The sequence below is a fragment of the Macaca mulatta genome, chromosome 5, assembly GCF_049350105.2.
Source record: "Macaca mulatta isolate MMU2019108-1 chromosome 5, T2T-MMU8v2.0, whole genome shotgun sequence".
Classification (NCBI taxonomy): domain Eukaryota; kingdom Metazoa; phylum Chordata; class Mammalia; order Primates; family Cercopithecidae; genus Macaca; species Macaca mulatta.
This window is the reverse complement of record NC_133410.1, coordinates 1025106-1038603: the sequence shown is the minus strand read 5'-3', so window position 1 is coordinate 1038603 and position 13498 is coordinate 1025106. Positions and strand designations below refer to the sequence as shown.

Here is a 13498-nt window from a genome sequence, read left to right as displayed (position 1 = left end):
CTGAGAACAGTGAACAGAGGCATTTGTGCCGGCCTCACCGTGGCCCACGCAGGCCCCGGCGGGGTGGGCTGAGCGCCTGTCAGGGCTGCCTGGACCCAGCACATGGTGCAGATGAACCATGTGGACTTTGCAGTGGGCGAAATTTCAGAACGCTGTATTTATGTATATTTGGCACGCTGACCATTATGTGCTGTCCATCTGCAGTTCCACAGAAACTGGCACCCTTCTGCTCTGTGCTAATGGGAGCCCAGTCCTGCTGGCCCGGAGTGCTGCTGGGGGCCCTGGGCTGCAGCCCTCTCTGGCCGAGGCTCTCCTGCGTCTGCTGTGCAGGAGCAGCCTGCCGTGGGGCAGCGAGGTCTGTTCCCTCCCAGCTTCCAGCCCTCGGAGCCACCCACACCACACCCTGGCTGAAGATCCATGGAGAGCTTGCCTCCATGGTTCTCAGATGCACACAGGGTCTCAGGAGGCCGACTCCCAGGCCGGACTCTGCAGCCCCAAGGAGGCTGTGGGAACCACCCCGGTCAGGGCTGCTGCCTTCTGACGGCACCACCCAGAAAGCCGGGAACAGTGTCATCTTTCAACATCAGGACATGGAGGACAGTGGTCCTAAAGCAGCCCCGACCAGACTTCTGTCCTCCAGAACGATAGGCAGAGGTCAAGGGGGTGAGGGACAGGGGGTGGGAAAGGAGACAGACCAGGGGCAGCAAGGGAAGGAAGTTGCTGGGAGGGGGCAGCTCCCCTGGCTGTGGCTCCAGGTGGAGGAGAGGTCACTGTCCCAGCCCTACACTGCAGCCTCTCCTTGGCAGGTCCCTCCCAAGGGGGCCTGAGCTGGCCTGGCACAAGCAGGCAGGTCACCCTGGAGTGTCCCTGGCACCTGGGCCTTAGAGATCAGGTGCCAACGAATGCTTCCCATTCTTAAAAATGCACACGACAGCAGAGAAGAGCATCAGGAGGCTTGGACTCAAGAATATCAAGTACAGAATATAAAACCATAGTGTCTGACCCCAAGGAGATCAAAGTGCTGAACTATGATGGGAGAACAAGACACTCCAAAAGAATGTTAAAAAAGCAAATTCAAACATTACAACAGCCAGGCGCGATGGCTCACGCCTGTCATCCCAGCACTTTGGAGGCTGAGATGGGTGGATCACCTGAGGTCAGGAGTTAAAGACCGGCCTGGCCAACATGGTGAAACCCCATCTCTACTAAAAACACAAAAAGTTAACTGGGCATGGTGGTGGGCGCCTGTAATTCCAGCTACTTGGGAGGCTGAGGCGGGAGAACCGCTTGAACCTGGGAGGCAGAGGTTGCAGTGAGCTGAGGTTGAGCCACTACACTCCAGCCTGGGTGACAGAGCAAGACTGTAAAAACAAAAAACAAAACAAAACAAAAAACCCACAAAAAACAACAACGTGACGACTAAGATAAGCACTCTAACAGATGAAGTGGTGGTGAGGCAGTGGAGGACAGATGCTGGAAGGAAGCAACAGCAGGCCGAGGGGAGCGGGAGGGGCTGGGAGGCAATGTGGGGGACTGGGAGGCGATGGCGGGGGCTGGGAGGTGATGGGGGGGACTGGGAGGGAGCAGGAGGGGCTGGTGCTGGGGCAGGGGTGAGGCCTGGGGTAGGGTGATACCCATGGATGTGAGCCCCTCTGGAAAGAGTGAGGAGAGCAGTTGGCGGCTGGTGCTAACCTCGCCCTGGCACCCCATCGCCGGCCCACACTTGGGGTGGGAGCCACTGGGAAGGAAGGGACCACTGGGGGGGTTGTCCTCACTGAAGCGGGGGCTGCCCTGACCTCACACAAAACTCCAGGCATCCAAGGGAGGGTGGAGCCGAGACCCCTGTGCCTTTCTGGGGTTTCCAGGACTCAGACACACTGGCCGCCTGACAGCTGGGGCAGGTGGCGCGGGGTCCTCACCAGATGTCCAGGATGAGAAGGGTGGCCACGATGGCATAGACGCCGTCGCTGAAGGCTTCCACCCGCTCCTTGCTGAGTGGCTCGTGGAGGTCAAATGTGAAGACTTCCACTGGGTGAGCCGAGGGCTCCCTATGGCCTGTGGACACGCCAGGAGCGGGGAGCTGGCCAAGCCCCCCAAGTGGAGCCAGAGCCCGCATGGCTGTCACTGCCCTCATCTCTGAAGAGGCCTGGAACGTGCAGGCCAGGAGAGGAGACAGGACAGGGATGCTCCGAGAGGCAGTGTGGGAGCCCCAGCCACCACCACGCACGGGCCTCGGCCCACGGACAGCCCTTGGTGTGGAGCAGCCACACGGAGAGGGGTACACTGTGGGCCTCACAGGCCCGCCCACCCAGCCATCACCCAGCCACACGGAGCGGGGTACACTGTGGGCCTTGCAGGCCCGCCCACGCAGCCATCACCTACCCAGGAGCCTGTCTCTGCACCAGCCGGTGACCTTGCTGACGTAAGGGAGGAGGATGACAGTCACCATCAGCAGGTAAGACTGCAGGGAGACAAACCACAGGTCAGTGCCTTCCACAGGGGGCCGAGGCCAGGCCTCATCCACACAGAGCTGTGTGCCAAAGCAGGGCAGTGCCCTCCACGGGGGGCCGAGGCCAGGCCTCATCCACACAGAGCTGTGTGCCAAAGCAGGGCAGTGGCAGAAGGCAGGGTCTTTGCAGATCATGTGTCTGATAAGGCCTAGTACCCAAAAAGTGTAAAGAATTCTTAAGCCAGCAGTGGCTCATGCCTGGAATCCCAGCACTTTAGGAGGCTGAGGCAGGTGGATCGCTTGAGCTCAATCGATCGAGACCAGCCTGGGCAACACAGTAAGACTGTATCTCTACGAAACATAAAAAATTATCCATGGCCGGGCGCAGTGGCTCAAGCCTGTAATCCCAGCACTTTGGGAGGCCGAGACGGGCGGATCACAAGGTCAGGAGATCGAGACCATCCTGGCTAACACGGCGAAACCCCGTCTCTACTAAAAACACAAAAAATTAGCCGGGCGAGGTGGCGGCGCCTGTGGTCCCAGCTACTCGGGAGGCTGAGGCAGGAGAATGGCGGGAACCCGGGAGGCGGAGCTTGCAGTGAGCTGAGATCTGGCCACTGCACTCCAGCCTGGGCGACAGAGCGAGACTCCAGCTCAAAAAAAAAAAAAAAAAAAAAAAAAAATGATCCAGGCATGACTGTGCGCCTGTTGAACCTGGGAGGTAGGGGTTGCAGTGAGTGGTGATCCAGCTCACTGTACTCCAGCCTGGGTAACAGAGCAAGACCGTGTCTTAAAAATGTATCGTCTATCTACCTATCTGAAATTCTCACAACAATAAAAAGATGACCCAATTAAAAACGGGCAAAGGATGAGAAGAGACATTTCTCCAAACAAAACATGCAAATGGTCAACCTGTCGCAGATCAAAACCACAATGAGATTCCTTCATATCCACTAGGATGGAGAGAAATGAAAAACAGCAGGTGTTGATGAGGATGTGGAGAAACTGGAAGCGCCGTGTGCTGCTGGTGGGAATGCAAAATGCTGCAGCTGCTGCATTTTGTTTGGTGGTTCCTCAAAAAATTAAAGTTTGGTGGTTCCTCAAAAAATTAAACTTAAAAAACTAAGCAGAGAATCACCAAATGACCCAGAAACTCACTGCTGGGCACATGTGCCAACAGCCTGAGAAGACAGATCTGAACAACAGCCTGAGAAGACAGATCTGAAGAGACACGTGTCCAGCTCAGAGAGGCACCACTCATGACAATGCCCACAGTGGCACCACTCACGACAGTGCTCACAGCGGTGTCACGGCAGCTACACGTGTCCAGCAACGGTCACAGCAGCATCACTCACAACAGCTGGAGGTGCACTTGCCCAGATCCCCGTCCACGGATGAGTGGGCCCACATGACGTGGCACGAGACTCACAATGGACTATTTTTGGGCCACAGAGAAGGAACGCGGTTCTGACACGGGTGACAACATGGGTGAATCTTGACAACAGTATGTTAAGTTTAAGAAGCCAGACACCAAAAGGCCACACACTCTGTGAGTCTCTGCATATGAAGAATCCAGAACACACAAGTTCACAGACACAGAAAGCGCATCTGGCTCCCAGGGACTAGGGTGGGGCAGGGGATGCGGAATGGGGAGCGACGGCTCCTGGGTGCTGGGTTTGCACTGCAGGTGATGACAGGTTCAGAACAGGAGAGAAGGGGTGCCTGCATACAATGCGAATGCACTCCGTGCCCATCAAGTGAGCACTTCGTATGGTTATGATGGTAAATATGTGTATTTTACCAAATGTAATTTAAAAAGGGAGCACAGAGGACCAGACCATGTGAGTGTCCTGGTCCTGAGAGGCCTGTGTCTTTGCACTCAGCCCTGCAGAAGTGCTCAGGCTAGTGCAGCCAACACACGCGCGACAGCCCCAGGCCTTACTCCCACCCTAGGCGTGGCACTTCCACAACTCCTCGCAGGCGGCTCCTGGCCTGGGCCATGCTGTCCGCCCTCCCCATCACGTGGCCCCAGTTGGCAAGATGGACCCCTCCAGTTCACCACAAGGGTGAGAACACCACAGACATCAAGGCCAATTCCAGACACGTTCATGATCCAGTTTGCGGGCTTCAAGTAACCAACACATGATGAGGGAAGTGCCTCCAGGTGCCAGGTGGGAGTGAGCAGGACGTCCTAGCAGGAGGCAGCCTGCACCCCGGGGTCAGCAGGTCGGGGGAAGTGCTGTGGAAAAGCAGGGAAAGAAACTAGGGAGGAGGTAGCCCATCTTGGGGGTAGGCAGGGGGGTCTGGGGGCTCGCAGTGTAGGGTTGGGGAGGGCCTGGGGATGGGGACCATGCAGAGTGCGGGAGGGAAGGTGGAGGCAGCTGCTGCTACAGGATGCAGGGCACGAATGTCAGAGGCCCAGGGCAGAGCCCAGGACCCATGTGGTGTGTGCTACAACAGGAGGGCTCAGTGGCCAAGATCATCCAGGGGAGGTGGGGACGGCATGGCCCACGGCAGTGAGAGGCTGGGCCTGGAGGACAGAGCCCAGCGTCTGGGTGGAGGCTGGGGGGGCAAAAGGACACCTGCGGGTCTGTCCCAATGACATGCAAGGGTGGAGGGCTGCAGGGCTGCAGCCAGGGAGGTCTGACAGTGTGGACAGAAGGAGGCCAGTGTGGGGTGAAAGCCCCAAGGTGCGGGGGCCGAGCAGAGGGACCAGCAGAGATGGAGGAGCAGATGCAGAGGGGCCTCGCGAAGACCCTGAAGCTGTGGAGGATGAAGCCGGGATGCGGCACCGAAGGCTGAGGATGGACTGTTGCCGTCAGTGCCACGGAGAGCAAGGTGGCTGCCGTGGCCTGGCCTGGAGTCCTGGAACTGCTGACAGCTTGGGCCTCCCAGCCCCACCCCTGGAACCCTCCTTCCTAGAGTCTGCTGGTTCCCCTTTCGCCTCCCATCCAGGCTTCCCTGGGCCAGCTGTGGGAGGTGAGGGCACGGTCACTGCAGGCTGCTCACCCTCCCCAACACCGCACCTGCTCGTGGGCAGCTGGGCCGGGCTGTCCTGTGCTTCTCACCTCCAGGCCTGGCCCCAGGTCAGCCTCAGGCTCAGGCTTGCTGGCCACTCGCCTGCCCTCAGCCCCTCCAGGCCCACGTCTGGGCCCTGTGGCAGGTGTGGCCACCCTGCCCAATCCCAGCCATGGGTGCTGTGCCTTGGCTGTGTCCTCCACATGATGGCTATCCCCTAGCCTGGGTCCTGATCTCATCAGCCTGCCTGTCTCCTGTCACTCGGCCACTACCAGAAGTGGCTGTCCCACCTCTGAAACCAGGACTGCCCCAGACCTGCTGCCCTTACCCTTGCCCACTGTGCTGGCCACCCACCCACCTGCCTCTGCCCAGGGCTCAGCCCACCTGCCTTCTGCCCAGAGCCCCTGCCCCTGCTCTGACCTCACAAAGGCTGCAGTTGAGGAGGCCCGCCTCTCCTGCCGGTGCCTGTGGGTGGCCCACCCTCCCTGAGGAAGTCCCTGGCCTCCAGCCTGCCCCATACCCCGACCCCCACATCTCCCTGACATCTCCTCCTCCCTATTTCACAAGCATCAAATGCATCCAGTCTAAGAGCCAAGCAGTGCAGCAGCCACAGCCCCTGGGACTCACAGGCCACCCCCCAATTCTGGCCCGGTGCTCCCGCTAGGCTTAGCTATGCCCGGCCTGTGGGCCTCCGACACTCTGGAGCCAGCCCTGCTCAACTCCCCAGCTCGAGCCCCTCTCGGTGAAGGAGACGGCCTGCCCAGGCCTCTAGTGAGTGAGGCAGCAGCACCAGGCCCTCGCTGGACATCTGTTATTTTGTTTTGTTTCTTTAGAGACCGGGTCTTGCTGTGTTGCCCAGGCTGGAGTACAGTGGCTATTTGCAGGCACAATCCCTCCATTGATCAGTACGGGAGTTTCGACCTGCTCCACTTCCACCCTGGGCTGGCTCCACACTCCTTGTGCAACCTAGTGGTTCTCTGCTCCCAGAATCACCATACTGATGCCAAACTTAGTGTGGACATCCGACTGGCATGGCCGAGAACTACAGCCAGAACTCCCCGGTGCCCGCGGTCCCCCTGCCTCAGCCTCCCAAGTAGCTGGGACGATAGGTGCGTCACTGCCATCTGGCTGCCGTTTGTTTTAAACCTGGGATTCTTCTGAACTGTTTACTAAACATTTAAAATAACCACCATTCATTTCTCCACAATTCTTATGGTGCTTTGAGTTTAAAAATTCAATTTACTTCAAAGGTGCTCAAGCTGGTCCAGCTGTCACAAATAAAAGCTGCTACTGAAAGCAACTCTGAAACGGCTGCCTCTTAGGGGTTTCTCTCTGTTCCTGGGTGATGGTGGCGTTACTAGAATGATGGTCTTATCCTATTAAAATCAGCCATTGGCTTAAAAAACCCAAGTGAGCAGACCTCGGTCTTTGAGCTAAGAGGCTCCCAGTTGTCTTTTACCTGAGTGAGGGCTGCTAGGAGGCCCTGCTCTCTGCCGGCCCCGACCCGCACTGCTGCCCAGATGCACTGCCCCGCAGACCTGGCTCCCGCTGCCAACAGCTGGGTTCTCAGCGCTGCTTTCTCTACTTTCCCAGACTCCATTCTGGGTTCTGGAACTTTCTTTTGCTGCCTTCTCCCTCTCCCTGGTGGCTCACATTCTCCAAGTACCAACAGTTGATATCTCCATGAGCGGATGCTGGTCTTATCCCCAGGGGCTCCTCCTCCAAACACTGTTAGGTGTTTACTGTCTTGACACAGTTTTGTATAGATTCCTTATCCAAAAGAAAATAGGCTGGGCGCACTGGCTCATGCCTGTAATCCCAAGGAGGATGCCTGGGAGGCCGAGGCAGGTGGATCACGAGGTCAGGAGTTCGAAACCAGCCTGGCCAACATGGTGAAACCCTGTGTCTACTAAAAATACAAAACTTAGCCGGGTGTGGTGGCGGGCGCCTGTAATCCCAGCTACTCAGGAGGCTGAGGCAGGAGAATGACTTGAACCTGGGAGGCGAAGGCTGCAATGAGCCGAGATCACGCCATTGCACTCCAGCCTGGGAGCAAAACTCCGTCTCAAGAAAAAAAAGAAAAAAAGAAAATAAAGGCCAGCATGGTGGCTCACACTGTAATCCAGCACTTTGGGAGGCTAAGGTGGGAGGATCACTTCAGTCCAGGCATTCCAGATTAACCTGGGCAACATAGCAAGACCCTGTCTCCACCAAAAATACCAAAATTATCCAGGTGTGGTGGTGCACACCTGTAGTCCCAGCTACCCGGGAGGCTGAGGTGAGAGAATCGCTTGAGCCCAGAAGGTTGAGGCCGCGGTGAGCCAAGGTCACGCCACTGCCCTCCAGCCTGGGTGACAAAGCGAGATCTTGCCTCAATAAATAGAAAATAAAACAAGAAAATGAGGACATCCCCGGACTCCGGGTGTCTGTTTCTCGTCATCGTCGTTGTGAAGCTTCACTGAGGACACTCAGCTGCTCCTTCCTTCGATGAGTATCCGTCTTTGTCCTCGACAGGCTGGGTCTCAGGGCCTCAGATGGAGCAGGCCTCCCTCCCTGGTGCCACTCACTGCAGCCCTGGGCCTCACACACAAGACCCTTGGAGGGACCCCTGCCTGCCTACGGCTCTGCCCCCACCCGCATGTTTGTTGCTCAGTGGGGACATCGCTCCTACGGTGGCCCCCGTTCCTGCCCGGGCCCCAGGGGGCTGTCCCAGCACTCACCAAGGGGACAAAGAAGAGGGAGAAGATGGCTGCTGCAAAGCACAGGGCTGGGCCTTGGAGGACAATGCCCAGGACGTGTTGTCGGTACCGAGCCCTGTGGACGGAGCACTGGATCTGCGGGCTCAGCAGGTGCGGGAAGTGAAATGCGTACCCCACAATCAGTGCCTGTGGAAAAAGCAAGCTGCAGGACGCCAGCCCCGAGAGCAGAGGGCCCCCACACCAGTCAACTCCTGGGCTGCACAGCACGCACACATGCAGGGGTCTCGGGGTGGGGGAGGACCTGGCCGGTAGAGGTGGGCTTGTACCCGGGACACTTTGGGCACAGGGGCTGAGGTGGAAAGAGAACAGGAGCCCCTGCTGGCTCCTGGGGCTGCATGTGGGGGGTCTCAGGACCCACTCTTCCCAGTCTCTGGTCAGAAAGCAGGGGCGCTCTGGGCATGCCACATCGTATGCGTCTAGGTGGCCCCGGGCACCCTACTTGTGTGACCCGACAGCGATCGATCACGCGCGTGCGCGTACACACACACACACACACACACACACACACACACACACACCCCCCACAGGCCCCCCTGACCCCTACCTGCACGACCCTGATGGCGATCTCACACACACATACACACACACACACACACACAGTGCAGGCCCCCTACCTGCACGACCCCGATGGTGATCTCACACACACATACACACACACACACACACACAGACAGTGCAGGCCCCCTACCTGCACGACCCCGATGGTGATCACACACACACAGAACAAGAAGATGCCCAGGGGCACATCAGGGAAGGTCACCATTAAGGAAAACTGTTAAAATAAAAACAAAACCAACCCCCCCCCCCCAACAAATCCTAGGTTACCAGGATCCAGGGCCCCAGGGCTGGAACTGGGCCATGGCGAGCCCCCCCACTCCACAGGAGATGCGACGGGGCCATCACAGGATGCGGCCAGCTGGGTGCTGGGGGAGATGTGTCCAAACTGCCCCTACTCCAACCAACTCCACCAAATGCCTCAGGCCTTTAAAGCCAAAATGTCATCCGATTCATATAGAATTCCGCAGACCCCAGTTCCTTGTGGCACACAGCCCCGCACACTCGGACCAGCGGCCACTGCCAGAATTTGGAGGCACCTTCACAGCCTGAGCAGTACAGGGTGGGTGGCCGGAGGCTGTAGGGGCTGCATGCCAGGGACAGGCCTGGGATGGGCAGGGGGCTGTGGACTCAGGGCCAGGTGGGAGCTGGGAGCGCCAGTGAGTCCCTCATCAGGGCCACTGCCTCCCCTCCCCTCCAGCCTGAAAGAAGCCCCCGGCAGCCCAACAGCTGGCTCTCCCAAGAACCTTCTTGCCCCAGAATGTTCTCGCCCCAGAATTTGCTCTCCCCAGAACCTTCTCTCTTCTCTGCAACTGTGTGGCCTGTGCCCTGAGCCATCCAGCTGGTCTGCTTTTGAGGACAGGTCAAATCCAGTGGTGCCCAGGAAAGCCTCAGGGTGTCAGGGGCCTGGCGGTGCTCACCGTGTAAGGCAGGAAGGTGATGGTCATCATGCAGGCCTGGAGGGAGGGAGAGCATCATGGCCATGATGTGGCCTGGGGAGGAGGGCAGGGGGATGGACACAGCCCACTCCGGGAAGGCGCAGGCCTGGGCCCTCCCCAAGAAGGGCGGGCCAGCGAGTGTGAGTCCAGCTCCCAGACCCTGCAGGGCCAGATGGGGGCACTCATCCTCTGTCCCCCACACCTGTGCCCAGCCCAGTGCCCCCTGGTCCCCCACACCCTGGCTCTGTCTGGGAGGAGATACAGGCTGGCGACCCATGGGCAGGGGAAGATCATTCGAGGAGCTCCCAGGTGTGGGCAGACTCCAGGCTTCGAGGCGGCCTGGAGGTCACGAGAGAGGCCGGCTGCTTCCTTCCGTTCTTCCCTGAGAGCCAGATTACAAACCAAAGTCACTCCCCAGAAAAGGACAGGAAAATACTCACCAGGTTGAGCAGGGCAAGTGTGTCGTCTGTTTTCCCAACAACTTGGAACAACCTAAACCATTTAAGAAAAAGACAAAAAGACAATAAAATGCGGTTCCAGTACCATTAAGTGCACACACACTCTCTCCAGCATCTTCTGGTTAAAACGTCATTAAGAGATGTCACTTTAACCAAATATAAGCTACTACCTAGTGTACAGAGTTTGGAAAACAGGAAGGAGGAAATGAAGTTCCCTAGAAAGCACCCTGCCCCCGTCCAGGCGATCTCCGCCACTTCCTCCTGATTCACAGCCTGCCCCCGTCCAGGCGATCTCCGCCACTTCCTCCTGATTCACAGCCTGCCCCCGTCCAGGCGATCTCCGCCACTTCCTCCTGATTCACAGCCTGCCCCCGTCCAGGCGATCTCCGCCACTTCCTCCTGATTCACAGCCTGCCCCTGTCCAGGTGATCTCCGCCGCTTCCTCCTGATTCACACCCTGCCCCCGTCCAGGCAATCTCCACCACTTCCTGCTGATTCACACCCTGCCCCCGTTCATGGGATCTTCACCACTTCCTCCTGATTCACACCCTGCCCCCGTCCAGGCGATCTCCGCCACCTCCTCCTGATTCACACCCTGCTCCCGTCCAGGCGATCTCCGCCACCTCCTCCTGATTCACACCATGCCCCCGTCCAGGCGATCTCCGCCACTTCCTCCTGATTCACACCCTGCTCCCGTCCAGGCGATCTCCGCCACTTCCTCCTGATTCACAGCCTGCCCCATCCAGGCGATCTCCACCGCTTCCACCTGATTCACACCCTGCTCCCATCCAGGCGATATCCGCTGCTTCCTCCTGATTCACACCCTGCCCCCGTCCAGGCGATCTCCGCCACTTCCTTCTGATTCACACCCTGCCCCCGTCCAGGCGATCTCCACCACTTCCTCCTGATTCACACCCTGCCCCCGTCCAGGCGATCTCCGCCACTTCCTTCTGATTCACACCCTGCCCCCGTCCAGGCGATCTCCACCACTTCCTCCTGATTCACACCCTGCTCCCATCCAGGCGATATCCGCCGCTTCCTCCTGATTCACACCCTGCTGCCGTGCAGGCGATCTCCACCGCTTCTTCCTGATTCACACCCTGCCCCTGTCCAGGCGATCTTCGCCACTTCCTCCTGATTCACACCCTGCCCCCGTCCAGGCGATCACCACCACTTCCTCCTGATTCACACCCTGCCCCCGTCCAGGCGATCACCACCACTTCCTCCTGATTCATACCCTGCCCCCGTCCACGCGATCTCCGCCGCTTCTTCCTAATTCACACCCTGCCGCCATGCAGGTGATCGCCACTTCCTCCTGATTCACACCCTGCCCCGTCCAGGCGATCTCCGCCACTTCCTCCTGATTCACAGCCTGCTCTCAACAGTTGGTGTTAGAGAGCACTGCGTGCCCTGGTAGCTTTGGCGGCTTTCTCAGCATTACCTTGGGAGCAGTCCCCCTGACCCCCGCCGCTCCCGCCACCGCGGAGCTTGTGGGCTGTGCCTGCTGCCTCTGCATTGTGCAGGCGAGGGGCTGGGGACACAGTAGCTCTTTCAGGATCTTCAGGTGCTCAGTTGTCAGGGGAGGCCTCTGGGGCCCCATGGGAGAGGCGTTCTCAGGAGGTTGTGAGCTGCCTGTTCCCAGGCACAGAGGCCTGGCCCCCAGCCCTCTGAAAACACTCTCTGTGGAGGTAGAGCTCCTCCTCCTGAGGAATGCGACCCTCAGACCTCATGACCAAAAACCATTCTGAAAAAAGGAAACCCGGTTTTTCCATTGCTTATTCAGGGATTGCATACACTACACCTGTGGAAACGCCTACGGAACACCCACGCAGTAAGAAACAGAATAAACATGGACCACTGTGTGTCACCAGGAAAATGAGCACAGCCCACACGGTCCCACTCCTGAAGCAGGAAAGGTGCACCTCCATGCCTCATCCACTCTGAAGTTAGGGCCTCTTTCTGGGCTGGGCCTGACCGAGCCGAAGTCCCCCAGCCCGGGGCTCTGTGACCCCATCGGGGCCCAAGGGTGGCCTCAGGCTACTGGACACAGGGGCTCACTCTGGGGCTACACATTTCACTGAAAAGTAGAAAGGAAAGGACCCCATTTCCCTGGAGACGGCAGCACTGGTGACTGCTGAGCGTCGGGACGCTGCACACAGGCCTACGTGACCCCAGCAGATGCACAGAGCAGATCTGTGAAGCACCCCCCCAGGCCTCCGGGAGTCCCCCGCCCTGCCCTGCCCATGGATTCCACAGTGGGTGTGGCCTCGGGTGGACGAGGGCAGGCAGGAGGGCCTGGCCTGTTCACACCGCTGAGCTGATGGGGAGCCTGGCACAGTCAGGCTGTGGGTCTCCCAGGCGCTCTGTGAACAAGGAGCTGAAGAGAAAGCCCTCCCCTAAGTAAGAGGACCATCTGTCACCACCAGAGACAGTCACCTTGCTGAAAGCACGTCTGTCACGTAAAACGTTCAGCCGTGCTTTCAAGGCAGGTGCCCATGCCTTCCCAGCACCCGCCGCCCTGCGGCCCCAGCTCCACCTCTGGTGTCCTCCTGCTCCTCTCTGCCTGGGGCAGGTGGTCAGGGGCCCTGGCAGCACTGGGCCCTGCTCTCCTTGGATCCCTTTTATTTTTCTTCTGAGATAGAGTCTCGCTCTGTCACCTAGGCTGGAGTGCAGTGGTGCGATCTCCACTCTGCAGCCTCCACCTTCTGGGTTCGAGCAATTCTCCTACCTCAGCCTCCTTAGTAGCTGGGATTACAGGCAGGTGCCACCACACCCGGATAATTTTTGTATTTTTCATACAGACAGGGTGTCACCATGTTGGCCAGGCTGGTCTCAAACTCCTGACCTCAGGTGATCCACCCGCCTTGGCCTCCTAAAGTGCTGGGATTATAGGCGTGAGCCACCTTGCCTGGCCTCTCCTTGGATCTTAAGGAACCTTTTCCTCTGGAAGGTGAAGCTCCAGCCCTGGAGCACGTGTCCCGCAGACACAGTCTCCTTGCCAGGGAGAAGGCAGTGCGGTGAGTCCCCAGGGCACAGAACCTGGAGGACAAGGCTGTGTACCGCCCCAGTCAGTGTTAATGGGGCACATCATATGTGCCCTCTCCTGCCCGGCTGCAGCCTGGTCTTGAGGCAGCTCTCGCAGGCAGGAGGAAGGTCCCGTGTGGCCAAGAAGCAGTGGCAGCACTGAGTGTCTGTGTGGCCAAGAAGCAGTGGCAGCACTGAGTGAACCATCCACACCTCCGCCTACTGCACTGTCCACACCTCCACCTACTGCACCGTCCACACTTCCGCCTACTGCACCGTCCACACCTCTGCCTACAC

General features: G+C 58.6%; 1 protein-coding gene across 14 annotated transcripts in view; it reads right to left on the bottom strand.

The window, feature by feature from the left end:
- The window catches only part of TMEM175 (transmembrane protein 175), a 46150-nt gene that overhangs the window by 829 nt on the left and 31823 nt on the right, over positions 1-13498 (bottom strand). For 9 of the 14 annotated variants that reach the window (XM_078002817.1, XM_078002819.1, XM_078002827.1 and 6 more), the window contains 6 exons: positions 10160-10211; positions 9702-9737; positions 8915-8998; positions 8188-8352; positions 2383-2461; positions 1920-2055 (listed from right to left, as the gene is read on the bottom strand). In XM_078002817.1, coding sequence (XP_077858943.1) covers positions 1920-2055; positions 2383-2461; positions 8188-8352; positions 8915-8998; positions 9702-9737; positions 10160-10211 — 552 coding nt within the window. Of the gene's footprint in view, positions 1-1919; positions 2056-2382; positions 2462-8187; positions 8353-8914; positions 8999-9701; positions 9774-10130; positions 10212-13498 lie in introns of all 14 variants that reach the window. The other 5 variants (XM_078002822.1, XM_015137802.3, XM_078002821.1 and 2 more) reach the window with 3 other exon arrangements.